Source organism: Marmota flaviventris, chromosome 18, assembly GCF_047511675.1.
Source record: "Marmota flaviventris isolate mMarFla1 chromosome 18, mMarFla1.hap1, whole genome shotgun sequence".
NCBI lineage: Eukaryota > Metazoa > Chordata > Mammalia > Rodentia > Sciuridae > Marmota > Marmota flaviventris.
The window spans coordinates 62330930-62357003 of NC_092515.1; the positions used below are offsets into that span (position 1 = coordinate 62330930).

At 67.2% G+C, this 26074-nt stretch overlaps 1 protein-coding gene across 9 annotated transcripts in view; it reads right to left on the reverse strand.

Moving 5' to 3' along the window:
* The window catches only part of Cbfa2t3 (CBFA2/RUNX1 partner transcriptional co-repressor 3), a 64366-nt gene that overhangs the window by 4840 nt on the left and 33452 nt on the right, over positions 1–26074 (reverse strand). For 5 of the 9 annotated variants that reach the window (XM_027932998.3, XM_071605202.1, XM_071605201.1 and 2 more), the window contains exons 2-7: positions 12158–12301; positions 9712–9789; positions 6230–6471; positions 6028–6117; positions 2323–2504; positions 1572–1792 (exon numbers count right to left, since the gene is read on the reverse strand). In XM_027932998.3, the coding sequence (XP_027788799.3) occupies positions 1572–1792; positions 2323–2504; positions 6028–6117; positions 6230–6471; positions 9712–9789; positions 12158–12301 (957 nt within the window). Of the gene's footprint in view, positions 1–1571; positions 1793–2322; positions 2505–6027; positions 6118–6229; positions 6472–9711; positions 9790–12157; positions 12305–25712; positions 25793–26074 lie in introns of those variants that run through there. The other 4 variants (XM_027932997.3, XM_071605203.1, XM_027933001.3 and 1 more) reach the window with 3 other exon arrangements.

Sequence of the window (26074 nt, forward strand, 5' to 3'; positions counted from 1 at the left end):
ATGAATGAGCCAGCCCAAATGTCCCAGCCAGCTCTGCAGCAGACGGTGGGGCTGAGAAGCCCATTCCCCATGGGACCTGGGTCCTCATCTGGCTGCCCACGCCTCAGTTAGTCCACCCTGCCTACCTCCTGGGGTGAGAAGAGACTTCAGAGACATATGCCTGGGAAGCAGGCTGGTAAGCGGGGGTCCTGTGGGCTGCTGGGTGGCGCAGGGCTGTGTGCCACATGCCTCAGCCCTTGCCCATGCTTAGCCCTGGGGGCCGGTCATCCTTGGAGGCTGGTAAAGGGGCTGTGTTGGCCCAGACACAAGTCAGGGAGGGGTGGCGGCAGGTATGGCCCAGGGTTGGCCAGCTGCAGTGAGCCCTCAGTCCTGGCCAGTGAGGCGGCAGGGGCGATGGAGGCAGGTGCTCAGTCTCTAAGACACAGGGAGGTCCAGCATCTGGTCCTCCTGAGAAATGCCTCCAACCCTCCCCTATCATGTCCCTGTCTGTGCCGGCTGGCCCAGAGTCAGTCTATGCTTCCGAGGCCTCTTTTGGGGCCACCTTTGGTCCCTAAAGATCTCCTAGGTCACTGGACCTCGAATGCCTCCCTCAAATTACAGAAGGGCTTGGGAGGTGGCGGCTGGGGCTTGCTCTCCACCAGGCTCCTGGCCGCCGGCAGAGCTGGGGCCCGTGCCAGGCCCCAACCAAAACAGTGGCTGAGCTGTCTGCAGCAGCTGGAGTTTATTTTTGCATTAGCAGAAGCCGGTGGGAATCCGCACCTGCCTGACCCGCCACAGAGAGCCAGGAGCCGTCACCTGCTGCCTGGGCCCAGGCCCCGCGTGCCTGCAGGGTGGGGTGGGAGTCGGCCTCCTACAGGAGGGGCTTCCCTGGCCCTATCTGGGACTGTCCGCACCCTGGGACCCTGGGCCGGCTGCTCCTGGGCTCCTTCACCAGCACACACCGGGGCCGTGTGGGGGGCATCCTCTTGGTCCCAGCCCACAGGGGAGTGAGGCCAGGCAGGTGTGGCCACGAGACCTCGGCCGTGTCACCTGCGCTCTCTGGGCCTCGGTCTCCCGTCTGTGGTGTGGGTGTGCAGGAGAGGACGCCAGCCCCGTAGGGTGTGGTCCATGTCAGCTGCTGTCCCTGTCACCAGCTGGGCCTCATAGCACACGCTGCCTGGGCCTGCGGCAATGCCCCGGTCCTCGCATGACTCCTGCTCAACCCGAGTGGCAGAGGAGGAACTGAGGCACAGTGAGGCTGCCAGACCTGCCCGAGGGTGCGCTGTGACCCCATCACCGATGGGGTCAAGAACTGGGCAGCTCCTGGTCAGAGGCTGCCCAGCCTAGGTGGGTGCCAGGCCCTCAGGGTGGTGACCTTGCAGCCCCAGTGAGGTCCCCATGGGTGCAAGCTGCCCTCCAAGGCAGTAGGAGGAAAGACGCACTCCCGGCCCCCGGGGTGTGGCCGGCCCGTCCCCTACGCACTGCTCCCTGGACGGCCTGCCACGCCCAGGTGCAGGTGGCGGTAGGTGCAGCGTGCACTTGGGCGCTCGCAGCCTGCTCAAGCACCCGACCAGCCCCAGCACGCTGCTCACCCAGCTGCCGGTGGCGCTCTCGGGTGTCGGGGTGGCGGTAGGAGTCGCGGAAGTGGTGGGCCATGGCCATGTCCTCCAGGCGGAAGTGCTGGGGCGGGGGTGGGGTGGGGTGGGGCAGCCCGTTGCTGGGGCTGTAGCGCTGTGCGGGGCTCAGGGTGCACGGCCGTTTGCTGAGGTGGTCAGGGTGCAGGGAGTCACGGTCTGACCCGTTCTCTTTGGTCCTGGCCAGAAGAGCAGGTGGAGGGCAGTGGTTATGGGCCGCCAGCCAAGGATGGAGGTCCCGTCAGTGCGCAGGGACACGGGCGTCAGAGAGGAAGGAGGTGCAAGGGAGACAAGTGGTACCACCCTCTGCCTCCTTCTCCCCTGGTGGGCGGGCCCCCCGGGTGCCCCAAACCAGAAGCCCAACCCCCTGTCAGGGGACTGGGCAGACAGGAAGGCCCAGTGACCAGCAGCCCCCAGGAATGTGGACATGTGCCTCTGGAGGCCAGCGGAGGGGGCCCGGCCCAGCCGCCTGGATTTGATCCCCTCGGGCTGTACATTTGGCACCAAGGGAGAGTGCCAGGAAATATCTGGGGACAGACGTCCTCCTGGGGCTCCCAGGGGCATCTGGGTCCAGCCCGGCAGGGCAGGCTGCTAGCAGGGCAGGTGAGCTGCCCGCCCGCCTCGGTGGAGCCTGCGGTGGGGGCTGCTGGCCAGGCAGGGCCTGAGGCAGGAGGGCCCTGTGCCCCCTCCTGGCCCGGAGCCGCGGTACCTGTCGGGCGTCCTCCTCTTGCCGTTCTCGTTGACCTCCAGCAGGGGCTCGGCGGGGTCCACGGGGGAGGGGGTGCTGGTGCCCAGCAGCAGCTGCTCGTGCTGGGCCAGGTACTGGGCAGGCGTCTGCTTGGCCAGGCGGGCACAGTGCAGGAGCTCCCGCTGCAGCAGAGGCAGGTTCGCCTGGGGGGGGCGGGAGCGGCTTGGCCAGCTGCACAGAGCCCGGCGCCCGCTGGGCTCGGGGACCGCCGAGGGAGGGGAGGAGGACAGCGGGCAGGACGGTGCCCTGCCCGGGGCACACAGTGACAGGTGGTGCCTGAGACCCCAGCCCAGATCCTGGACACCCAGGCAAAGCTTCCTCCTGTCACCTCCCTCCCCGGGGACATCTGGAGGCAGAGGGAGTGTGCCTGCACCCCATCTAAGCAGTCACCACACCATCCCCAGCACCGAGGAGAAATTCAAGGCTCAGAGACTGGGAGCAACCAGCCCAGCACACACAGCAACTGTAAGGGGGGTTGAGAGCAGAGCCCAAGTGTGGAGTGCCCGGGGTCTCCACTGGCCCCACCACGCTGGTGGGCAGCCTCCGGCTCCTGCCCTCTGGAGTTCCAGGCTCAGCCTGAAACAAAGACCGGTGCTGGGACTGGCCACCAGTGTGCTTCCTGCCACCGCAAAGCTCTGGGCACATGGCGCTGGCCCCTGTCCTGTGATCCCCCTGCCATCAGTGACATTGCGGCCACCAAGCAGGGAACAGGACTTGGCTGAACCACTTCTAACATTCTTTGCCAGACACCGTGCGCCTCCGGGCTCTGGGCTCCGGGAGAGCGCTGCTGGGCCCTGGCCGGGCTCCTCCGTGCTTCCCAGGCTCCCCGAGCCACTAGGGGTGGGGCGGGCAGGCTGCGCCCTACCACAGGCTGGACGGGGCCCAGCGGCAGGCCGCTTGGGAGAGCGGCCACTCTGGGTGCTTGTAAATAAATACGCTCCCAGCTTGCTCCTGCGCACAGAGCCTCCGGCCCCCTGCGCGTGTCCACGGCTGCCCAGCAGCGGCGCACCTTGTCCAGCTGCATTAGCTGCTGGGCCTGTTCTCTATTTGCATAGCTGGACAGGGCCAGCACCACCTGCCGAGCATGTCAGAGTTGTGAGCTGGGACCTGGGTCCGTCCAGGAGGGCCAAGAAGCCCAATGTCCCCCCGCCCCCCGTGGCCTCCCCTTGGCCAGCGTGCAGGGTGGGAGAGGCAGGAGTACTGCTGGTCACTGTTAGGGTTGGGGCCAGCCAGCAGCGGCCTTGGGTGGAGGCTGGGGGGCAGGTCTCTGGCCTCTGGAAAGCTCCCATCTGGCCACACGGGGGTGGGTCCCGGAAAGCTGGAGGGTCTGATGCACAACGGCTCTGGGCTGGGGGATAAGGCCACTGCTGGCCCAGCCCCGTGGGGGGGCAGTGTCCCCACCTGTCCCCAGGAGCCCAGGACTCGAGGGAGACGTCACTCTGAGGCTGGCCGACCGAGCTGGTCACAACACCCTGGTGTTCGGGTGCTACAGGAAGTCCAGACAGCCCTCCTCACCGACGCAACTGAAGGGAGGGACCTGAGCATCAGAGAAGGAGAGCCCCCTGACCCTGTCTCTGGCTCTGCTGAGAGCCGCCTCTCAGGCTCGCCGGACTGAGGGTGTGCTCTGAGGACGGCCCCCCGGCTCAGCCACTGAGGGGCTGTGTGGTCTTGGGTCGTCACTTAACCTCTCTGGTTTCTGCCTCACCTGCAAACCATGGCTGCACAACTCCCCATGTGTCAGTTTCCTGAAAGCCCTGGTCAATCAGCTTCGTCCTTCCTATCACCCAAAGGAGCCCGTGGCTCCAGGCAGGACCCAGACGGGTGCCTCCCAGGGCAGCATGAGTACCACTGGGCAGGACTGTGGGGCCGTGAGAGTTGAGAAAGGCTCTGCAGCTGCTCACGGCCCACTTCAGACAGAGCCCAACCTGAGGGGCAGCTGGGTTCCAGGTCCAGCCTCAGCAGGCCAGACTCCCACCGAGCTCTGGTCACAAGCAGTGGGGACAAGGGCTGCTCCCAAGGGGGACCATGGGTCAGGGCTCTGCTGAGCCTGATCAGCAGGCCCTGGAGGCTCCGGCCTCCCTCAGAAGCTCCCTGGGGTTGGGTGGGCTTCGGGACAGTTGGCAGGCAGGGACCTGGGTGGCCACGAGGAGGGCAGGCCCCTGGGCTGCCTGGCTCTCACGACACCGAGAGCCCTGTGTGCAGAGGGGAAACTGAGGCCAAGGGTCCCTCCTGGGGGCAGTGCTGGGCCAGTGCTGTCTGCACCCGCTGGGGTACCATGCTGGCGTGGCTGGGTGGACGCTGGCACTGACTGGGCTGGGGGCAGGCTGCATGCCTGGTGGGTAGTGAGGACGCCGGACGCTCTGCCCTGCACCCAGGGTAAACAGGGCAGGGACACTGTGGGGCATGGGCCGCCAAGGTTGGACCTGACGTCCCACAGGGGATGGTGGAGTGAGCAGTCGGGGCAGGAGGGGTCCAGGGATCCCAGTGATGGCCAGATGGGCCGGGCTCTGGTGCCAGCAGCTGCTCCAGCCCAGCAGGGTGTGGGCGGCTAGGGAGGGAGTGGATGTGGGTGTGACGGGTGTCCCTGGAGAACAGGGGCTGCCAGAGAAGCCCCGTGGTGGCTGTGGGGACGAGGGGCTGGACAGGCCAGGCTCGAGAGTGGCTCCCTGTCCTGGGGGCCTCGGGCCTCGGTCGTCCTCCCTAATGGGGAGCAGTGGGGGTGGTGTGTCTCCCTCTCAGGGGCGTGGGCGTCTGTGATGAGCTGGACGTCACCCCCGCCTCAGGGAAGCAGAGTCCCCAGCACTGCTGCCCGGCCAGGCTGCACGTGCACCGGGAGGGGGCGTCCCTCCTGCCTCCCAGGCCTGGGGGTGCCTTTCTCGCCACAGAAGCTGAGGGCAGAGCGAGGGGCCCAGGCGGCCACGGTGGGGCCAGGCGGCTGGTCCAGAGAGGTGCCGAGGACTGCTGATCACGGGGCTCGGCAGGAAGGGCTGCGGGGCCACACGGGGGAGCCTCCGGGAAGCACTGACCCGCAGGGGCCACAGTGACCCCTGGTCCCAGTCCCCAGCTTGCTGTCCTCATCCTGGTGCACACGGACCACCAGCACCTTTTACAACTAGCACCTTGTGGCTCCATGGGGCGGGGCTGGGGCCCAAGCTGCCGCTGCGCCTGTGGTCAGGCCCCGGTGCTGGCCTTCTGTACTCCTCTGATAGCTCTCCAGCTGCCCAGCTGCCCAGCCGCACGTCACTGCTTCCCTGATCTCTCCATGTCCCACTTACCCTGTTCCTGGACACTGGCCCTGCTCCAGGGCCTTTGCCCATTCTGTTCCTGCCACCTGGAAGACTCTGCCCCTGCTGCCCACTGGCCCTCCCAGGGGGACACCCCATGCTGGGACTTTCAGGGCTTTTCCTGCTCTACAGCTCCAGGCTCTCCAGCCACAGCTGATGGTGGCCAGGTGCTGCGCTGGGGACTGGCCCAAGCGGGAGCTCTGTCTCCGAGGGCTAGTTTGGTAAGTGACCAGTTGGGTCTGGAAACTAGTTTGCAGCCTTAACTAGCAGAAATCAGCGCTGGCAGCTCTGTCCCCCAGGGTGGCCGAGAACGAGGCCGGGCCGGGGCTGGAGGCCGGCCTGGGCCTCGTGGGCTGGGCAGCGGGTGGCAGGTCCGCCTCACCTTCAGGAAGGGGATGACGAAGGGCCGCAGGGGGAAGTTGGTGGCCTCCTGGAGCTTGGCGTGGAACTCCTCGATGGTCAGCGTCGAGTTCTGTGGGGGACGCCACCTCACTGAGCATGGCCGCCCGAGCCGCCGTCCAGCCACGCCCAGCAAGGGGCAGCCCCGGGGACACCATCGCCCTCTCGGGCGCCCAGCCACTCACCACCAGCCCCAGCACCAGTGTGCGCACGCGGTCCCCGATCTCCGGGGAGATGTCGCTGCCGAACTGCTGCAAGGTGGTGAGGAACCGCTTGAGCTTGCTGAGCTGCCGGGCCCCACAGGCCGGGGGCAGGTGCTGCGTGGACAGGGAGGCCGTGGACGAGGTGGCCGGGCCATTGCTGAAGCCGTTGGGCGTCGACGGGCTGCCGTGGATGGCCGTGGGCGAGTGGCTACTGCCGTTCATCACTGTGAGGGGAAGGGGGTGAGGCCAGGCCGGCTGTGACGCGCGGCAGTGGTGACGAGGGTGGCGACGGCAGCAGAGCCTCACCTGCGGGCTGCTCGCACCCCTTTACAGGTGTGCACAGTGGTCGTGGGGCCAGGCCCTTCAGCCAGTAGGGATGCGTGCCCCTGGCGGCCTGGGTGCCCACCGCGGGCCGCAGGGGCTTCGGCACCCTGCGGTCGCTGGCTCGCTCCTTGCCCAGGGGCGGAGGGCCTCCAGGAGCGAGAAGGACCTGCCACAGCCCACTCCCACCACCACAGCCCACTCCCACCACCACAGCCCACGCGGTGTCCCCACAGTTGCTTCTCAGGTGCCCTGCCTGCACAAGGCCGTCACCCATTGGTCAGTGACCAGTTGGGTCTGGAAACTAGTTTGCAGCCTTAACTAGTAGGAATCAGCCCTGGCAGCACTGCCCCCCAGGGTGGCCGAGAACGAGACAGGGGTATGTACATAGGCCCCTGGCTGGCCACACAGAGGCTGGTGGTGTGGGGCCAGTACCACTGGCCACTGAGACGAGACTGCCTGTGGCCTTGCCATCAGTCGATGTCCTAGGGCTCTGGCGACACCGGGGCTGCTGCACTGAGTCCCGGGGGGCCGAGGCCACCTGCACCCAGGCGCGGGCACCAGCCACTCTCCTGGGCCTCCCGAGGGCCCCTGCCCCACCGGGCCCCCCAGGTGGCCGGGCTGCAGGAAGCCTGTGCTGGGGCCGCGCTCAGGGCCACCTGCTCCCTCAGGCCCAGTTCCCCTGAGGCTCGGCCCTCGCCTGCCACCGGGGCCAAGGCCTGATAGGGCGGCAGGTGGACGGGGACCCAGGGCTCCGCTGGGGCAGTGCCAAGCCGCCTGGACACTTGAGTCTGCTTGTGTGAGTGTGGGGCCTTGGTGTGTCCCCCTAGAAGAGGCACCTGCCCGGCCGTCCTGACCTGGGCTCTGGTGACCTCTCCTGACCCCTGCCATTCTGTCGGCTAGAAGGCAGGGCCTGCCTCTGTTCCTGGCCTCGGTTCCCCTGCAGCGGCCCTTGCCAGATCCAGTCCCCGCTCTGCCCACCTCCGCCCTGCCCAGACGCAACCCCATGTGGCCATCCCGGGGCTGCAGCCTGCTCCCCTGGGCTCCCGGGCCCACACAGGCCGCTTCTGCTGACCTGTGGCCTGGCCACTGGGTGAGACTTGCCCAGACACCGCTGGACGCCCCACTGCAGAGGACCCTGGACGGGGCAAGCGTGCTTCCACCCAGGTGGGGGCCTGCAGTGGGCCCGCTGCCTCCCAGCCCACACAGGCCTCACCTTCCAGAGGGCTGGACGGACACAAGGCAGCGGGGACCTCGGCAGGATGCTCCCACGGCCAGGCCACAGTCAGTGTGGCTGTCCCCTCGGGTCCTGGCCCTCGCTCCACCATCCCTCACCCCCCGTCCCCGGGACTGGCAGTTGCCTGCTGCGGGGCTGCTGGAGGGGAGGCCATCGGAGGACCTTGGACCCCATGCCTCGAGGGCAAGCCTGCCTGGAGCAAAGTCCGGGTGTGGGTGCCGGTCAGCCCGGGCCTGGCTCTGTCCTCCATCTGCACTGGCCCCAGGTTCTCCCGTGGAGCAACAGGGCAGAGCACCGGGCAGCCCGACTGCTGCGGGGCCAGCTGCCCCTCCCTGCCCGCTGTCTCTGCTGGGATTGAGTAGGCTGCTTGCTGACCACTGTGCCCCACACGGCAGGGCCTTGAAGACCACTTGCAGGCAGGGGAACGGGATGCACCTGCGCCCACTCTCCTCACGGCGGCACCCGTCCAGCACGCTGCTGCCCAGGCTCCGGGTCCTTCTGAACCCAGCTCTGAGCAGCTGGGCCCGCACCTGAGCACGTGCCGTGGGAACGCTGTCAAAGAACCTCAGAGCCCCTCCGGGCTCAGGAGTGACTGGCCAGCGATGCGCCAGTGCCACACAGCAACAGTCAGCGAGGGGCCAAGTGCCGGAGCCTCCCTCTTACCCCGGGTGGTCAACGGCCACCAGATTCAGCTCCCTCAGCCCTTGGTCCCCACCCTCCCGGGCCTCATCCAGGACCCTGCTGTGCAGTGGGCACGGCCAACCCCTGGCAGATGTCAACACACACAGCCTGGTCAAGACTGAGGACAGCCCCTGCTGCCACCCAGCCACGCAGGGGACGCCCTGTCTCCACGGACCTCCCATCGCAGTGGGCTGGCTTCTGGCGGCTGATGTGCGGGTGCCAGGTCTCTGGGGCTTCTGGCGGCTTCTGAGACATGCCACTGTCCAAGCCGCCGGCCCGGCCTGCAGCGCTGGCCTGGCCTGGCCTGGCCTCCCCGAGGCCTGCTTACCAGCCTTGCCTGGGCGCCCGGTCCCTGGCCTGCTCGCCTCGCCTGTCCGTCCGTCCTCCCTCCTGCGGCTGTGAGGCAGTCTCGGCAGCTTGCTAAAGAGACGCCGAAAATAGCCCGGCACAAGTGCTCCCGTCCCGCGACAGGTGTGTTACTAAGTTAGACCGCACACGTGTCCCCGGCTGAGGTTTGGGGGCACATGCTGGCACCCCCACGGCTCCCGCCGCCTCCTGGCTGCGGCAGGGTCAGGCTGGGACGGAGGAACCCCACCGACAGCCTCCTGCCGCCCTGCGGCTGGGAGCGCCATCCCCGTCCACAGCAGAACCCTGGCCACGAGGGCAGACAGGGCCAAGTGCAGCACGGTGACTGCTGGACCAGGACCACGGGCAGCCGCAGTGCCCATCTCAGCCTTCCTCACCGCCCAGGCGCCAGCGCACCCGCAGAGGGGCTGCAGCACCTGTGGGACAGCGCTCTGGGTCCCAGCACCCGGAGGCCGTGTGGCCAGCACTTGGAGTCATCCACGAGCGACCACCAAGCACGAGGCGCGGCTCGCCAGGCCCTCAGCCCCTGGTCGGGAGCCGGGCACAGTGGCCTCCCTGCCGAGGCGGCCCTGCGTCGGGGCGGGAGCTGGAGGCGGCTCGGCTGGACTCACTATGGACAAGGGTCACTCTGTGCCTCCCAGTGCTACTCTGCTGTCAGGGAAAGAAGCCCACGGTGGCCGTGCCCCTGCTGCGGGTGCCACAGCTCCTGCACAGCAGTGACCGTGGGACTCAGGCCACCGTCTGCCCTGCCCTCTCCTCTCTAAGGATGCAGCGGGGTGGCTCGAGGGGGCCTCCCCGGGCCGGCTTTGTGCAGGGCGAGGGCCTCCTGGAGGCCCGCGGGTCTCGTTATTTTACTTACAGAGGCAGACCATAGACCACTTTAAGCAGCCATGAAAACGGCCGTGGGGCAGTGACGTCGCAGGTCCGTCCTCTCCATCTGTAAGCAAAATAAGAAGAACACGCAGTCAGGAGGGGCGCTCAGCCGGCCCCCGCCTGCCGGCAGCACTGTGGGGACTGGACTCTGTCATCGCCAGGCTGGTGCGCACCCTTGGGCTCCTCTGCAGAACCCGGGCTGGCTGGGTGGCCTCGAAGGGCACTCTGGCAGGACCCTCCACGAGTCTACTAGGACCCTCACTCTTAAAAACCCCTCTTCCTCGAAGGAGTCTGAAGACACCACTCTGCCCTGTCCTCGAGGCACCTGGGGCCCAGGAGTGTCGCAGGGACAGGGTCAGGGATAGAGTCTGGAAAATGGACCTGGGGCTAGAGCAGCCTTCAGGCTGGGCATCCAGCGAAAGGGCACATGTGACTGTCCATGGGCGGTGAGCGGGCAGGGCTTCAGGGAGACCAGTGGGAGCCCCGTGAGCAGGCAGGAGCCCAGCCAGGGCGCGTGGACAGGCGGAGTGGGACCCACTCAGGGGCTCCTGTCCTGGGGAGGCCCTCCCAGGCCTCCAGCCTCCTGCCCACCCTCCCAGCCACACTGTGGCTCTGACTCCAAGGCCAACTTGTGCCCAGGAAAGCCACAGCCCTCAAGGTGGAGCCCAAGGTCAGTCTCGCGGCTCTTGAAACTGGCTGGCTGCAGAGGCCTCGCCAGGGCTGGCCGGCCAGGTGCGTGGGCACAGCTGACCTCCGGCTGTCAGGGAGTCACATGGGTCGGGGACAGATCGGAGTCACCGCGCCATCCTGAGCCTTGGAGGGATGCTCCCGCCAGCCGGGGGCGAATGCCGGCAGAGAAGGCAGCCGCTGTGTGGCCCTGCTCACGGGTGGGGCCCGAGCCGGCCTGGCACCAAGGGCAGGGCACTGAGCCCCCTCACCTGCCACCTCGCCTCTGTTCGCAGGCCTCCGAAGGAACCTGAGGGTCCCACAGATCCCGAGTGTGGCCCCGCCAGGACATCTGCCTGCTTCTGGACAGGGCCTCTGGTCCCAGGGAGGGCAGGCCGGGGAGGGGGAGCCTGGGGCCAGGACTGCGCTGCCACCGGCTGCTTCTCCCTCCTGCTGGGTCCAGTGCCTCACTGGTCACATGGCCTGTGGCTCAGGGGCCACCCAGAGCCACCTCCTGTCCCCAGGGCAGCACAAGGCCCCCAGTCTCCCCCTCCACCTGAGAAGAGCTCGGAGGCCCTTCAGTGGACAGACGTGCGCCCAGAGGGAGGACTGTTCCGGAAGAGGGAGGGTGACGCCCAGGACCCTGAAGGCAGAGGGGCTGGGCCCTTCGGAGACAGTCGAAGGATAGCGTGGTGGGCCATGACGCCCCCACCCTGGACTGGCACGTCCCAGTGTCCCAGGAGGCCACCCCTGGGAGCAGGCGGTCCCCGCCTTCACCAGCAAGCCAGACGGGCCCAGAGCGCCCGCCCTGCGCCTCGGGCTCACGTCCATCTCGGCCCAGAGGCAGGTCCCGGGAGGAAGGGGCCAGAGCAGCCCAGGCCTAGGCCCTGGGCAGAGGAAGGCCACTGAGGAGGAAGCTCTGGTTCTCAGCCTCTGGGGGCCGGGGCCACCAGCCTGAGGACCTGCCTCCTCCTGGAGGGCCTGGGGGCCAGAGCAGGGAGGGCCAGGCTGAGGCTCCTCGGGAAGGGCTCGGTTGGAGCTGGCCACCCCCACGATGCCCTCTGGCGGCTGAATGCGGGGAGGGTGGTGTGGGGTCCTTCACCCACAGAGACGGTTTTGAGCCCCCACGTGGGTCCAAGCCTGGGGTCTTCCTCCTTCCACCTGGGCAGGACCCAGCATCTGTGCGTCTCAACTCTGAAAGGGGCTGCAGTGGCCTTGGACCAGAGCCTGGCTCCTGCCCAGCCCCCGCCAGCTGCCCAGCCTGGCCGTGAGCTTGAGACCCTGCTGGGCTTGGTCCGCAGCTCTGCTCCTGCCCTGCCTGCTGTTGGAGGCCCTGGGACTCCTGCTCTTTGCCACCCCTCACGCCCTGTGGGCCTGGTGCCCAGGCAGCCTGCTGTGTGACCCTGGAGACATCCCTGTCCTCCTCTGAGCTCCGGGTCCTGGAGAGGCCTGTCCTGGGCATGTCCAGCGGTCACCTGGCCCAGCTGTGTTCTGGGAGTGTGCCTGCTAGCCCACTGTACCCTCATAAGGCCCCACAGGCAGGGTGTGTGGCTGCTCCGCTCCATAGGTAGGAACCAGGCCAGAGAGGTGAAGTAACTTGCCCAAAGTCACACAGGGTAGACTGGAGCCTCCAAAGCTGAGGTGCCCAGCCAGGGACCTCAAGGTCCCCACCACGGGCCTCTGCTCAGGGCCCAGCACAGAATGTTAAACGCCGCTGCCCCCACCCCTCCCTGGCGGTGGGAGAGGTGGAGGCTAGGGTTACTCACACGTGTGAGGCGTGCAGGAGGGGGGCCGGGTGGCAGCCTGAGAAGCAGCGGGTGGCGGGGGCGGCATGCTGGGGGGTGTGGACCGAGGCTGGCTCTTCACCTCCGCAGGGGAGTCGGGCATCGCTGCGGCCTTCTCCCTCCTGTCTACTGGGCAGCAAGGGGAGAAAGAGAAGCCAAGTCAGGCTGGGCAGGAGTGTCCCGTCCAGGCCCCTCGAGGCCGGGCTGGGCCGAGCACCCTGGGCCCCTGGCTCCACCCACTCTGCAGAGCTCAGCTGCCCTCACAGGAGGCCGAGGTCCAGCCTAGACACTGGGTTGGCCGGAGGGTGGGCTTGGATCAACCAGCTGGGGCAGGTCCCCCAGCCTCGTTTCTGCAGACCCTGGAGTCCGTGCCCCCCACCAAGGCAGGGCCAAGTGTGGCCTCCACCTGCATCCCCTGCATCTGTGTCCAGACGGACGCCAGCCTCCCACCCCAGCCGCATCCGTGGCCAGGGCCCGGGAATCTGCATTCCCAACAAGCCCCAGTGAGGCTGCGGGAAGGTTCCGGGCCTTCGGGGAGTGTGAAGGGAGGATGCATCGATCCCAGGGTGCCCTGGGCCCAACCCTGAAATGTGTCATGGCGCTGGCCAGGGGCTGCAGCGCCTGGGCTTGACTGGTCCCCAGGGGACATGGGCTCCCTGAGGTCCCACAAGCTCTGCTCAGGATAGTACATGGGGAGAGGGCAGAAAGATGAAGGCCAGGGTGGACCAGTGGCTAGGTGGCCCTGACCCTCTGATGTGCCCCAGAGCAGCATGCTAAAGGGACAGCACCTGGCATTGGGGCCAAGAAGGCCAGGCTGAGCCTGGCAGATGGGCATGAGCCCCAAGCCCCTGTACCTTAGCAAGGCCAGCGGCCGGGGCAGGTGGGAGAGGCCTAGAACTGCAGCTCAGGCACCAGGGGCCTGGCTCCCCGGGCCAGCAAGGTGGGTGTCCTCTCCCCGCAACGCACCTCCTGCTAACAGGAGGCCGCAGGCCGGGGACGGGGTGAGCCAGCTGGGGCCCCAGGCCTGCCGCATGGTCCTGTGACCGTCATCCCTTGGCACACCCTCATCTCCACCCCAGGCACCAGGGACACAGGGACGCGTGTGGGGGCCTGAGCCAGCCGTCTCTGTGGACAGTGACTATTTAATGACATTACCACCTTGGAGTGCCCAGCACCACACAGACCTCACCTCGCCACCCCTCCCCGCTGCAGAGACACTGGGGACGTTCCCAGAGCCCCACAGCTGGCGGGTCCCGTGGAGAGGCCAGGGTGGGAGCAGCCGGTGAACAGCGGCCACCCAGGCCGCCCGGCACCTGCTGTCCCTCAGCTGCAGCCTCTGGCCTCCCTCCTGCTGGGAGGCTCCCCTCCCCCGCGCCCGCCTGTCCCAGGCTGATGGCCGGGCACACGTGTGGCCGCAGCTGTGGGGACCCATCAACACCGTCCTGGCTGCAGGGCCGGCAGCCAGTCCCTGGTGGCAACCAAAGAAGGCGAACGTGGCTGGCCGCCGAGAGGAGCAGGCCATCCTCCCAGCCGTCCCCGGCCAGGTCGCCCTCGGCCAGCAGGCGATGGGCAGGGCCTGGGCCAAGCACTTCAAATGCCAGGCTGGCCTGGGCCACAGGCCTGGGACACTGGGGACACTGGCGTCTGGAGTTTGCGAAGTCCTTCCTCGGAGGTGGCTACACTTGAGCCTTGAGAAACCGAGGCTGGGCAGGAAGCAGGGGCCCACTGCTGCCCGCACCGGGGGCTGGGCATGGCTTCGGGTAACAGCCGTGCTGCCAGCAGACAGACTGCCCAGGAGACCGTGGTGCTGGGGGCCCAAGTACCACGTCACAGAAAATCGCCACCTAATGTCACTTGATGTCCCGACCGCGCCCGTGTGCCCGCAGTGTTCCAGACGCTGACACGGTGCCTGTGAGCAGCGGGGGTTAAGGTCACCCTTTGGGCAGAAGAGGAGGGCAGCAGGGTGGGCTGCCCCGGCCTTCCCTCCACCTTGTGCTCATGAAGACCCTACGAGGTGGTCGCGAAAGCCCGTTTCACAGGGAGGGCCAGGCTCAGAGAGGTGCAGTGCCCTGCCCAAGGTCACAGACAGACGGCTGTGGGAGTTCTCCAGGGTTCACCTGGTCGTCTCCAAAACGCCTCCTATTTAGGGTTCAAGGGCCTGCAAAGAGGGGGTCCTCTGGCATTTAATCCAGAGGTGGACTTGAGGTGTGGGAGACAGGAGGCCCATGGCCAACCTCCCAGGTCCCACCTGCCCGGAGTTGTGGTCATGGGGACAGCTGGGGACAGTGGACGGGACGCGAGTCTGACGTCCCTGCTCTGTGGCCTGCCTCCAGCCTCAGCTGCCCGGTCCGAGGGGGGTGATGGACCTCTCTGCAGGCATCTGGGGAGCAGAGGCAGTGAGGGTGAGGTCCGGGCACCCAGTGGCACTGGGCAGTAGATGGCGAGCCCCTGCGTCCCTGCTCCGGGGCTGTCCCAGCACAGACCCTCACCCCTCCCAGCCCAGCTGGACGGCCTCGTGTGGAGGAGGGGAGGGGTGGGCTGAGCGGCAGCTGCAGGGAGCTCCCGGTCCCTCCTGCCCAGGCCCAGCAGAACCTCCAGTGCAGGGGGCCTCGCCTGCCCACCAGGAGCCTCCCGGGGCTGAGCTGCCCCCAGCGCCCCGGCCCTCCTGGTCATTCTGGTGGAACGGGGCCCACGCAGGACCACCTCACACAGCACGCTCTTGCTTGGGGCCTCCCACGGCAGCGGCCCTGGACGGAGGGCTTGGGATGGACCTCCCCATTGGCAGCCCCCAGGAGGGCCTCTGGAGACAAGTGTTTCTCCGGGGATCCCCAGCCTCAGGTCTGGGGGGACAGAGGGGTGTAGGTGGGACAGAGCGGTGGTCAGGGGCTGGGCTGAGAGCTAGCCTCGGGTCAGGATCCCTGGACACTGGCTCTGGGCAGGCTGGTGGTCCCGTGGGCCTCTCGGAGCCCCCTTCCTTGCCTCACGGTGGTGGGGGCGGGCCAAGGAGATGGAGACAGACCCCTGTCCACCAGGGGCATGGCACCCACAGCAATGCCTGGCTTGCTCCGTGGCTGTTAGGGTCCCCGGCAGAGGCCTGGGCTGAGGCATGTCCTTCCCGTGCCCGGGTTCCTGCCTGCTCACTGAACCTGTGTCCCGCCCAGGGCTGCTCCTGCCCCCGAGACCACAGTGGGCTCAGAATGACCTTGCAGCCTGACAGTAGCCAGCGTGCAGCCTCTGTCCACTTCTGAGCAGGGACACTAGCCCGAGGCTCCACTGCAGGTGCCAGGGGCAAGAAGCCCGCAGCTTCCCACCAGGGTGCCCAGGAGCATAGCCCAACAAGGTCCAGGTGCTGGAGTCGCTGACCTTCTCCCCGAGAGCCCCTCCATGTGCACCCCGTGTCCTCAGCTGTGCAGGGCCTGGGTCTCCGGCCCTCAACCCTCCCCAAGGGCACGGTCACGGCCCGTGCCACAGGGGGAACCGACCGAGGCCCAGAAACGACTTCCCAGAGCCAGCCAGCCTGCGAGGGGCTGAGTTGAGCTGGACCCCGTCCACCTGGCTGCAGCCACAATCCTCTGCCCCCACCTGATCTGGGCTTGGGAGGCCGGCTCCAGGGTGAGGCTGTGGAGGTCTGAGGCCGAGGCAGCTGGCGGTGGCCGCTAGGCTAACTTTTCCCTGGAGGTCGGCACATCACGTCAAAACTAACAGCCACACAGTGCTGACCACAGGCTCAACCGCTGTCCCACGGGTCTTGCTGAGGTGCCCAGCCATGGCAGAGGGGCAGGACGCGAACCCAAGTGCAGCCCTGGCCTGAGCCACTGTGGCCACTCCAGTAGAAGCAGCAGGGCTGGCCGTGCAGTGCAGCCAGGCAAAGCCAAGGGGACGGGGCAGGGGACAGCTGCGTCCCCACAGCAACCCCGTCCCCACGCCTGTGACACTAGCCTGGTCCTGCTCCTCCTGCCCTTCCAGACAGCTCAGGTCCCGACCCTCCCGGTCACAACGGCACTGGCTCCTCCTGCTGGGCAGGTGGAGGAGCTCCGGGGCACCTGGCTGGCCCTGGGTCCTGGCTCCGAGGCAGGTGGGTGGGAGGCAGGGCCCGTGGCCCCAGGAGCCCAGCACACGGCCTGCGCAGGAGGAAGGTCTCCTGGGCCAGGGCCAGGCTGCCCTCCTGGAGTTGCCCGCAGCCCTCGGAGGTAGAAATGGCCCCACCCCATCTTACGGGTGGGGACACCAAGGCCCAGAGCTGCTGTGACCTGCCCAACTAGTGAGAAGGGAGAGCCCCATCCTGGTCCTGGCTGCCCAGCTCGGCCGCCTCTTCTTGCCAGTCCCAGAGGTCAACTGCAAATAGCCCCTGCCTGGGAGTCAGAGGGGTGGGCGCTGCCCTCCACCGTCCACCCTCCCCCATATGTCTCTGGCTCTCCCCAGCACCAGGATGCTCCTCCCAGCGTGGACAGCCATCTAGCCACCCCACCAGGGACTGTCACCCCACCCCTGGGCCCCAGGAGCCTCTCACGGGACTGGGCGGAGACTTAGGGAGCAACAGAGTGGGGGTCCCCAATGCCATGGCCACCCCAAAGGCTGCCCCAGGCACACAGGAGCCACCAAGACGTCCCAGGGACGAGGGCGGTTCTCGGTGGCCGGGCGCGCTCCTCCCCCTCCTGCCCAGCTGCAGGCTCTGCCGCGTTCCCACCCTGCAGAAAATTCCCAGGGCCCGAGGCCACTCCCAGGGCCCACGAGGGACACTGCATCTCCCAGACGGCTGTTCCCGTCCCCAGTGTAGGTCACTGAGCAGCCAGAGGAAGGGCTCCCTTGGCCAGGCAGTGCCGGTGGGAAAGAGCGTGGAATGCGCTGGAACAAGCCACTCCATCCATCACTGTCCCCGTCGGCGCAGTTCCCAGCCCGCCCTGCCCAGCCGGGAACTGGCCACAGCCCAGTACTCCTGGCCTGGGGTTCCAGAACCCTCCAGGGAGGGGCCTCTGGTTTCTGTGGGCGCCTGTTGGACTGGCTGTGCTCCCTCCAGACCGGCCGTGGCCTCTGCGGGTCACGAGCTGGGAGGCTGCCCTGGGCCCTGACCAGCAATGATGGCTGTCAGCGTGGCCAGAGTCCCCACCTCGCACCTCCGCCCCGAGCTCTCTGTGCACATCGCTGCGTTTCAACCCCACCCTGGGCAGGTGAGGAAGCCAAGGCCCAGCGGGTAGGGGCCCTGGCCTCAGGCCCACTGGCCTGGGTCTGGAGTCCACTCTGTGGGTCCTGATGTGCTCCGCAGCCCCACCCAGGTTTTCCTGGCTGGCCACAGGCCCCTGGAGATGTGCACGATCCCCAGGCCCAGGCGTCTCATCCTGCCGGTGCACCGACCCTGCCCCATCCCGGGATGGTCAGTGCCTAGCTGCCGAAGCCCCGAGTGGGCAGCCTCAGCACCCACATCTGTGAGCACGAAATGCACACGGCACTGTTCCCGGAGGTGACATGGCGCAGGGCCGACAGACCCGGGCCTCTCAGGGGTGTTTTCTCTCAGTGTCACGCAGATGAGCCAGCAGCAGAGAGGCCAAGGTCCCCCGCTGCCTCCTCGCCCCTGGGAACTGTCCCACAGCCCAGGGCGCCCGAGGGCACTGCACAGCCGGTGAGGCCTTGGCTGGGCAGCAGGCCAAGGCTCAGGAGCCCTGCCAGGGGCCCACGTCAACCCCATGCCTGGCCATCTTAGGAGCCAGAGGGTGGGCCACCCCCACAGGACGACCCCAGCCAGGACGGGCCACATGGCCGGCACTCCCTCTGCCCTGGCCTCTGTGCCCCTCCTGTCCTGGCCCTCTGCAGCAGGGCAGGGCTGCCCAGGCCCCATGGCTGCCCTCCTGCAGAGCCTGCAGCCCCCTGGGCCAGCCCCCAGAACCGCCTCGGGCTTGTCCCCTTCAGGACAGCCATGTCTGTTCGCCTTGGCTGCATCACCCACAGCAACTCCAGGTACACAGTTGGTGCTCAGCAAATGCTTGTTGAGGGACAACCACAAGAACCCAGGGAGCCTTGACAAGGGGACAGTCCCTGCCCACGCCTTCCTTCACCTCCACAGAAGGCAGCTCCCAACCCTTCAGACCCAACACTCCCACACTGGACTCCACGCCCAGCTGTTTAAAGGGGTCTGCAGCAAGGCCACACACAGAGGGGCCACGCTCCAGGGTGTCCTGCAGAGCCCACCCGGCAATGTCTCAGGACAGCGCCCAGAGTGGTGCCCACTGGCTTTGCAGAATGGACACTGTCCTGGCCCCCATGGTCCTAGGCAGGCCATGAGCTGTGGGTGGCAATGAGCAGTGTGGGAAGTCCTTACATCAGGGGCTCCGTGGTGACGCCCCTGTGGGGACAAGAAGGCTTCCTCTGAGGCCATTGACAAGCAGCGGGTGTGGCCTTGACACAGGTGAGGCGGGCACACGCCAGCCACGGCAGGGCTGCCCCGAGTGGCCAGAGCCGGGAGACGCAGCAGAGGCCTAGGTGTGTCCCTGCCTACCGTGCCCTCCTTCCCTCCGCTGCAGGGACTGGCCTCTGGGGTTCCCTGAGGTCTAGAGTCCCTGGGGTGTCACGTAGCCAGGCTCTCTCCGCCAGGCCACTCGGGGCACTGACTCTCCTGGAGCAGCCTGGTGAGAATGTGTGGCACCCACAGGGAGGGGAAGGGTCGCACCCACGGGGAGGGGAAGGGGCGGCACCCACGGGGAGGGGAAGGGTGGCACCCATGGGGAGGGGAAGGGTGGCACCCACGGGGAGGGGAAGGGTGGCACCCACGGGGAGGGGAAGGGTCGCACCCACGGGGAGGGGAAGGGTGGCACCCACGGGGAGGGGAAGGGTCCTCTTCTCCGGGGCGTGACGTGGGGCCTGGGCTCCTTGGTGGAGGGGCAGTGAGGGCACTTGGGGCTTCCTCTCGCTAACGCAAGACACTGCGCTGACCCCGGAGCTGACCGCGGGCTGAGCTCTCCCAGCCCTCCTCCAAAGCGCGGGGAGGGGGGCTGGCCCGCGCGCAGGCGTGGCGGGCGGGTGGGTGCAGCCCTGGGAGTCCCAGGCTGAGTGGGCAGCTCCCACATCTGGCTTCCATTAAGGTCCCGCCGCCCGATGAATAAGGAGTAAAAATAAAGGGATTAGTATTTTCCCTCCATTGGTCAGCAGGCCACCCGCCCCCGCGGGCACTCAGGGCCAAGTCCGGATTCCTCCCGCCGGCCCTTCCCTGTCCTCAGAGGCCTGACCCAGGACAGACCATTCCTCTGGCCATTAACTCGCTGCCTGCCACCAAGCCCGCCCCACTGTCCAGCGCTGGCCACTCAGGACCTGGGGACCCCACGGCACCCGCCTGGGAGATGATGAAGGCCACAGGTGGCCATGGCAAGAGCGCTGGCTCCCACATGGGCGGAGAAGGGGGACTGCCCGATGTCTGAGGGCCTCCCGCTACCCACCGGGAAAATGAGGTCCTTCCTGGGGGTGGGCTGGGACAGAGAACACGGGGCGGCGGCGAGCTCAGGACCCTCCACCGTCCTGCGTGGGAGCTGGGGAGCCACCCCTCTCAGGCGCCCTCCGGCAGCACTGGGGAGGGGAGTCCGGGCCTTCCCAGGGCCTGCCTGGCCTCTGTCTCAGCAGCACCGCCGTCGGGCGGAGTCCAGCCCTGTGGAGGCAGCACGGGCAGCCGCCCTGGAGACCTGCACGTGGCGCGGGCTCTGCACGAGGCGCCTTCGGCGTGCCTCACGGTGGGGCCTGGCGGGCTGTCCTTGCCCAGGGTGTTAAGGGCCTGAGCAGCGGCCGGGACCCCCACCCCGCCTACGCCCCCTGGCCAAGCCGCGAGGTGTGGAACCCGGTGTGCAGACAGGGATCTGAGGCTCGGAGCTGCGATGCCACTTGGCTGGGCACTCGGTCGACCCACCACAGGCCCACGTGTGGCCAGCTCCGGGGTGGACCTGCCCAGCTGGTCACAGGCAGCCTTGCCCCTCAGGTGGGTGTGCTCAGAGCCTGGCCAGGGAGAGCCCAGGGCCACAGCCTGGAGGTGACACCACATTGGTGCCGGCTGGCGGTGGCCTGTCAGCCCACTGCAGTGAGCCGCCTCCACACAGGCAGGTGCCAGGAGGCCCTCAGGAGTGGAGGCAGCAGGTCAGCCTTCGAGCAGAGGCCGTCCGAGCCTGATGTGCTGCAAAACTGGGCCCAAAGCAAATGCACCGCACTCCCCCCCCCCAAGAACAGGGCCCTGTGGAAGGGGAGGGCACCGCCTCCACCCTCGGCTGCCCCCAGCTGGTTCCCAGGCCCAGGGAGAGGCCCTGTCCAGGCAGACCTGGCCTCTGCTCCCTTCCACGCACCATGCCCATCCATGTCTGGGGTGTCTGGGGCTCAAGCTGCATCTGAACTCTTGCTCCCTATGATGAACCTGGGTTCACCAAGGAAGAGGGGACCAACTAGACACTTGCAAAAGAGCCTGGTGGGTGACAGAGGGACCCAGGGCCTCCCACCATCCTCTGGCTCCATCTTGGCCAGCTGCACTGGCCACCCTCCAGTCCTACCACCCAGCACTGTTATGCCTGCCCCAGGGCCTTTGCATCTGCAAGGCCGTCTCCTTGAAAGGTGGGAACCTTTCAGGGTTGGCTCCCAGGTCCCTCCTCAGAGAGGCCTTCCCCAACCACCTCACTCAAACTCCCGCGCCCTCCACACCACCCAACCCGTTTTCTCCCGAGGACTGCTCAGCACCAAGTCACACTGCAGGGCTCCTTGTGTTTACCACCTGCTTCCTGGAGCAGCGTCCGGAGCAGGGCCTGGCTCTTGGTGCTCAGAGAAGGCTGCTGTGTGGCCTCCTGGCGCCTCCCTGAGCCAGCTGGCCTGGGAACTGCCCCTCTGCCGTGGGAGGCCGGGAACAGATGCCCCTGCAGGTGTCTGCAGGCTCAGGAGTGAGCCCGTGGCCAGGCTGGACCCCTGCTGGCTCCGGCTGCTTCAGACCCTCCCCCATGAGGGGACACGGCCGCCAGGTGCCCACTGAAGCTCTCCCCCCACAGGCAGCTTCCCTGCCCTTGGACCTGAGCTGGCCCCAGGCCTGCTCTGGCTGACGGCCAGCAGTACAAGATGAGGGCTGGCCAGGCCCCGGCCCCAGCTGCTCCCTGGTGGAGCCTTGGTGAGGGCGCAGGCCAGCCTGCAGGAGCCCTGGCACACGGGAGCCTGGCGCTCAGCAGAGCCGCTGACCTGACCCACCGCTGACCACAGACTCCAGGGCAAGCCCCACTGAGGCCAAGGGACGGCCACTTAGCCTGCCCCAGCTGCCCACCTGCAGAGCCACCAACCAGGGAGGACAGCTGTGCCAGGCACACAGCTTGGGCGTCCAGGGCCTGGCTCATGGTGCCTCTCTCCATGAGCCAGGCGGAAGGGAGGCCAACAGTGGGGACTTACAGAGGGCAGAGGGCAGGCTGGGCACCAGGAGCAGAGGGTCTGTGGCACCTGGCTGCAGAGGCCGAGGCCAGCGCCACCCCAGTTCCCTGCCCCTGCTCCTCTGTGGTGGCATCTCAGCTTCGGCCAAGTGCTCCCACCCCGTGGATCGCTAAGGACGGACCTTGGTGCCCCGACACCCACCTGGGCGGACATTCAGCACAGCACTGTGGAGGGTGACCACGGCATGGGCAGGTGGACACAAAGGCCGGCCAGTTAAACTGCACCCAGGACCCTGAAACTCAGGCTGTAGGCAGGCTGACGTGGGGACAGGGCAAGGGGGGACAAGGCTGGCCAGCATCTGCCAACAGCAGCAGCCCAGGGCCAGAGCAGGGGCCTACGCCTGTTAAGCACCTATAACCTGCCCGGTGCTGCCCATGTGGACGGGCACGTGTGTGTGGCCACCCTGTGCCCCAGGCCCTCAGTCTCCTGAGGCAGGAGGAATGTGGATCCAGCTGCCCGGGGGACTTGGCGAGGCCCAGCCTCAAAGAGACGAAGGTTAAGGGACGCATGAACCGCAGCACACGAGAGTGGACTCAGGGCTTCGGGGAAGGGCAGAGGCACCGCGTGACACTCAGACATGCAGACCCCAAACCACGGCCAAGCCCTCTGTGCAGCTCACAAAGCCTGTCCTGTGGCACGGGTCGGGATGCGGGCTCCTCGCCAGGAAGGGCCCAGGGGCTCGGACATCGGGAGACGCTGCGCTGGCCAAGGTCCAGTGCACACTGGGTGAGCATCAGGCTGGGCACTCTTCTCTATGGGCCATACGTCCCACGCGCCTTTCCTAGGAACTGACCACCAGAGTGTATCTACTGCTGTGGAAAGTGGCCCTCGGGGGAAGGTCACAACCGGTGGCAGTGGGCGACCCCCTCGTGGACACAATCACAGCTCTGGCTTCAGGTGGGAGTGGGCGGGGCGATCCCATCCTGGCCCACGGTGTCACTGAAGGGGCTTGGGCCTGAGCTTTGGTTTGGCTACAGACCCCAAAGTGCCACCAACCAAAAGTGCCTGGTCCCTGTCCCATGCCCCTTGGCAGTGCCCAGAGCATGGCCTTCCAGGCATGCTGGGCCAAGCAGAGTTAAAAGGCGGGGAGGGTGGACGCTCAGAGTGGCTGGAATTAAAATCTTCCAGGCGCTCCAAAGGCCCGCAAATGGGATCCAGATGTCCAGGCCTGCTCACCCTGCGGCTGGCGCTCAGAGGAAGCACATTCCTCGCCCAGCTGCTGGGGCCGAGTGCCAGCTACTCCCCGAGAGCCCTGGGGAGGCAGCTCCGCCATCTGGGCCGCCCGCTGCCAGGCTGGGGCGGGGGCTGAGGAAGGGCCTCCGCGCACAGCACTGTCCCGGCACTCTGGGATCGGAGGTGTATCTGGTCCCTCCCACCCCAGGCACTCATGCCACCAGGAAGTCGCCATCTGCAGTCGGCATGGCAGGGCTGAGCGAACAGCCACGAGAGCAAACATGGGCAAGGTGCCCGGGCAGGTGAGCAGCCAGCAGGTGGGTGGTGGGTGGGTGGTGGACAGGTGGGCGCAGGCTGGGTGGGTGGACGGGTGGGTGCAGGGATAGGTGGGTGGTGGAGGGATAGGTGGGTGGATGGCTAGTGGGTGACTGAGTGGATGGAGGGATGGGTAGGTGGGTGGAGGGATGCGTAGATGGATAGGTGGGTGGAGGGATGGATGGACTGACGGATGGGTGGGTGGGTGGAGGGATAGGTGGGTAGGTGGATGGCTAGTGGGTGACTGAGTGGATGGATGGGTGGGTGGGTGGAGGGTGGATGGAGGGATGGGTGGTGGAGGGTGGATGGAGGGATGGGTGGTGGAGGGTGGATGGATAGGTGGGTAGGTGGCTGGGTGAGTGGGGGAGCCCGGGTGGATGGCTACCCCTTGCTCCTGGTCCCATAGTGAGTCCTTCACTAGTCTAACCTTAGAAAGGCTGGAGCTGCCCCTCTGGGAGACAAAGGTCTGCGGAGCTGGGCACACAGGGTCAGTGGGTGGAGGGATGGGTGGACAGGCAGATGAGGGGGCTGGCCATAGATGGGAGGACATGCCTAGGAGGTCAGTCCTCTGAAGAGGCCCTCCTCCCTCGGGACCACTCCCACACTGACCCCAACCTCTCAGGCGGTGGGAGTGTCCCGAAGGCTCCTCTCCGGTCAGTTCAGCCCAGGTGCGACCCAAGCAGGAGCCCACCCTGGACCTCATGGGCGGGGTGAGGCGCAGACACAGCTGCATAGTTGCCCGGCTTTGGGTCAGGAAGGCCCAGTCCAGGCCTCAGCTCCACCTCTTGGTGGTGTCCGGCAGGGCTCACTTGTGTCCCCTGGACAGTGGTTGTGGGATTAAGGGAGGCCCTGCCTAGGGACTGCCTTGCACCTGCTCCACCTGCAGACTGCCCCGGTCAGGTGGGGGACCAAGGTGGGCACCTCTCTGGCTATGGGGCTGGTCGGTGTGGCCCTCTCTCTGGCTATGGGGCTGGTCGGTGTGGCCCTCTGGATGAGGCGTGAAGGGCAGAGCGTCCAGCAGGGGACGTGCTGCCAGCAGGGCCAGGGGTGTGTGAGCCTTGTGCCAAGCAGGAGTGTCCTCTCATGTGGTGAGGCCTGGGGACATGGCCCTGCTGCTTACAAGATGACCACAGATAGCTGGGCAAGGCACCTGGGGGGTGAGGGGGCAGCCCAGAGCTGGGAGGCCAGACCCCTCAGCGCCCAGGAACGAGCTCACCAGCCCACCCCCGGGGGACAGAGGGAGCTGCCGGGGAGGTCCTCCGACGCCGGGAAACCAGGCCAGCAGCGCACAGGGCTCCCTCCGCAGGGGGCCGGCGAGCGTGTCCCTTGATTAAACATGTGCAACCGAGGCTGTGCCAACGCCCAGGGCCGGCTGCTCCCCGGGACACTCCAGGCCACCCCCCAGCCCCGCGGGGTGCCGTGCCGTGCACAGGAGACACGTGTGGACAGGTTTGGGATCTGGTGCCGGGAGCCTGAGACTTGGCTCTCCTCGGCTTTGGTGGGGACACAACCCACCTGGGCCCAGATGCTGCCCCTGGAGGGGGCTGGGCAGGCCCTTCCTCCGGACTGCCACCTGTGTCCCCTCCTCGGCGGCACGAGGACATCCTGTGGGCTGGCATGACCCTCGTCACGTGGCATGGCCTTGGTGCCCACCGCAGGGGCCCTGTGGACTCACGAGCCTGGGAGGGGCCGGCCTGTGGCTTTCTGTCTTCCCTCATCCAAGCAAGAACGCCAGGCGCCCCTTCTGAGGGCACCCAGCCGGCCCCTGACCACAGCCCATCTGCCAGCATTGGCCACAGCCGACCTCACACCAGGCCCTAGTGCCTGAGCGGCCTGGAGCCCACTCTTCCCAGGCCCATTCCTGCCGGGTTCCAGAACATTCCATCTCCTTGCTCCACGAACCACTTCTGAAGGTCCCACAGACCCCAACTGGGGGGTCAGCAGAGTGCAGACTCCCCACTGGGGTGCTGCCCGGAGCCTCAGGTGCACGCAGTCCACCCAGGTGAGCCCGTCACCTGCTTCACAGGTAAGGAAGCTCAGACTGGGCCGTCAGCCGTGGGCTCTGGCAGCCTGGCCCAGGCGGTCATCCCCATGCCAGGTGAGGACCAGGTGAAGCTTGCTCCCCCAACACTCCAGAGCCAAAGGTGCGGAGCCCTGACCTGAAGTCCCCTCTGCCGGCAGCTGCTGTGCACCCCACAGGTGTGGTCCTGGCCCTGGGCCCCTAGCTAGCACAGCCCTCTCCGATGCAGACCCAGCCCGCACTGCAGCCCCCACATGGGACTCCTGCAGTTGGAGACGACAGGGGTGCCACAGAGCAGGGCCCATGTGGTGCCCGGGCGCAGGCAGCTCCAGTCCTGCTCCCTGGGGGGCCCAGCGCCCAGCCTCCTGCCTCCGCAAAGCCTCCAGTGCCCCTGCAGGGTGCAGAGGTCCAGGCCTGCACTGTGCAGCACTGGCCAGACCCACGGCCACCAAGCACTGGAAAGGTGGCCACACAGGGAAGACCCAGTGGTAGTGCAGGCACAGCACCCGTGCCCCCGCCAGCAGCCCGGTCACCGTCCCTCGGTCGCGATCACCCGAAAGCCGGCCAGAGGGAAGCCTTGGCTCCCTCACAGGAGGCACCCACCTCTAGCCTGGCCGTCCAGCCCTTCGCCCTGGGCCAGCTGGGCCTGGGGAGGGGTCCCCGGGGGCAGGCTGGGGCTGCCCGAGTCCCCCGCCCAGGAACACCACATCCTTTCTCTGAATTTAAGGAAGCAGCTCCCTGGAAGCTCACGCAGCGGCAGATGTTTCCTCCTGGGGCTCCCTGCCCCGCCCGCGGCCAGGCTGGGCTCCAGGGCCCTGTGGAGGTCAGGGTGCGGGCCAGCCTCGCCCCTCCCTGGGCCGGGAGGAGAAGGCTCGACAGCGTGTTCCACAGACGCCTCTGCCATTGTTTATGTAAACAGGTAAATTGTTTCCTGCCTCGATTAAAAACATCTGCTACGTAAATGA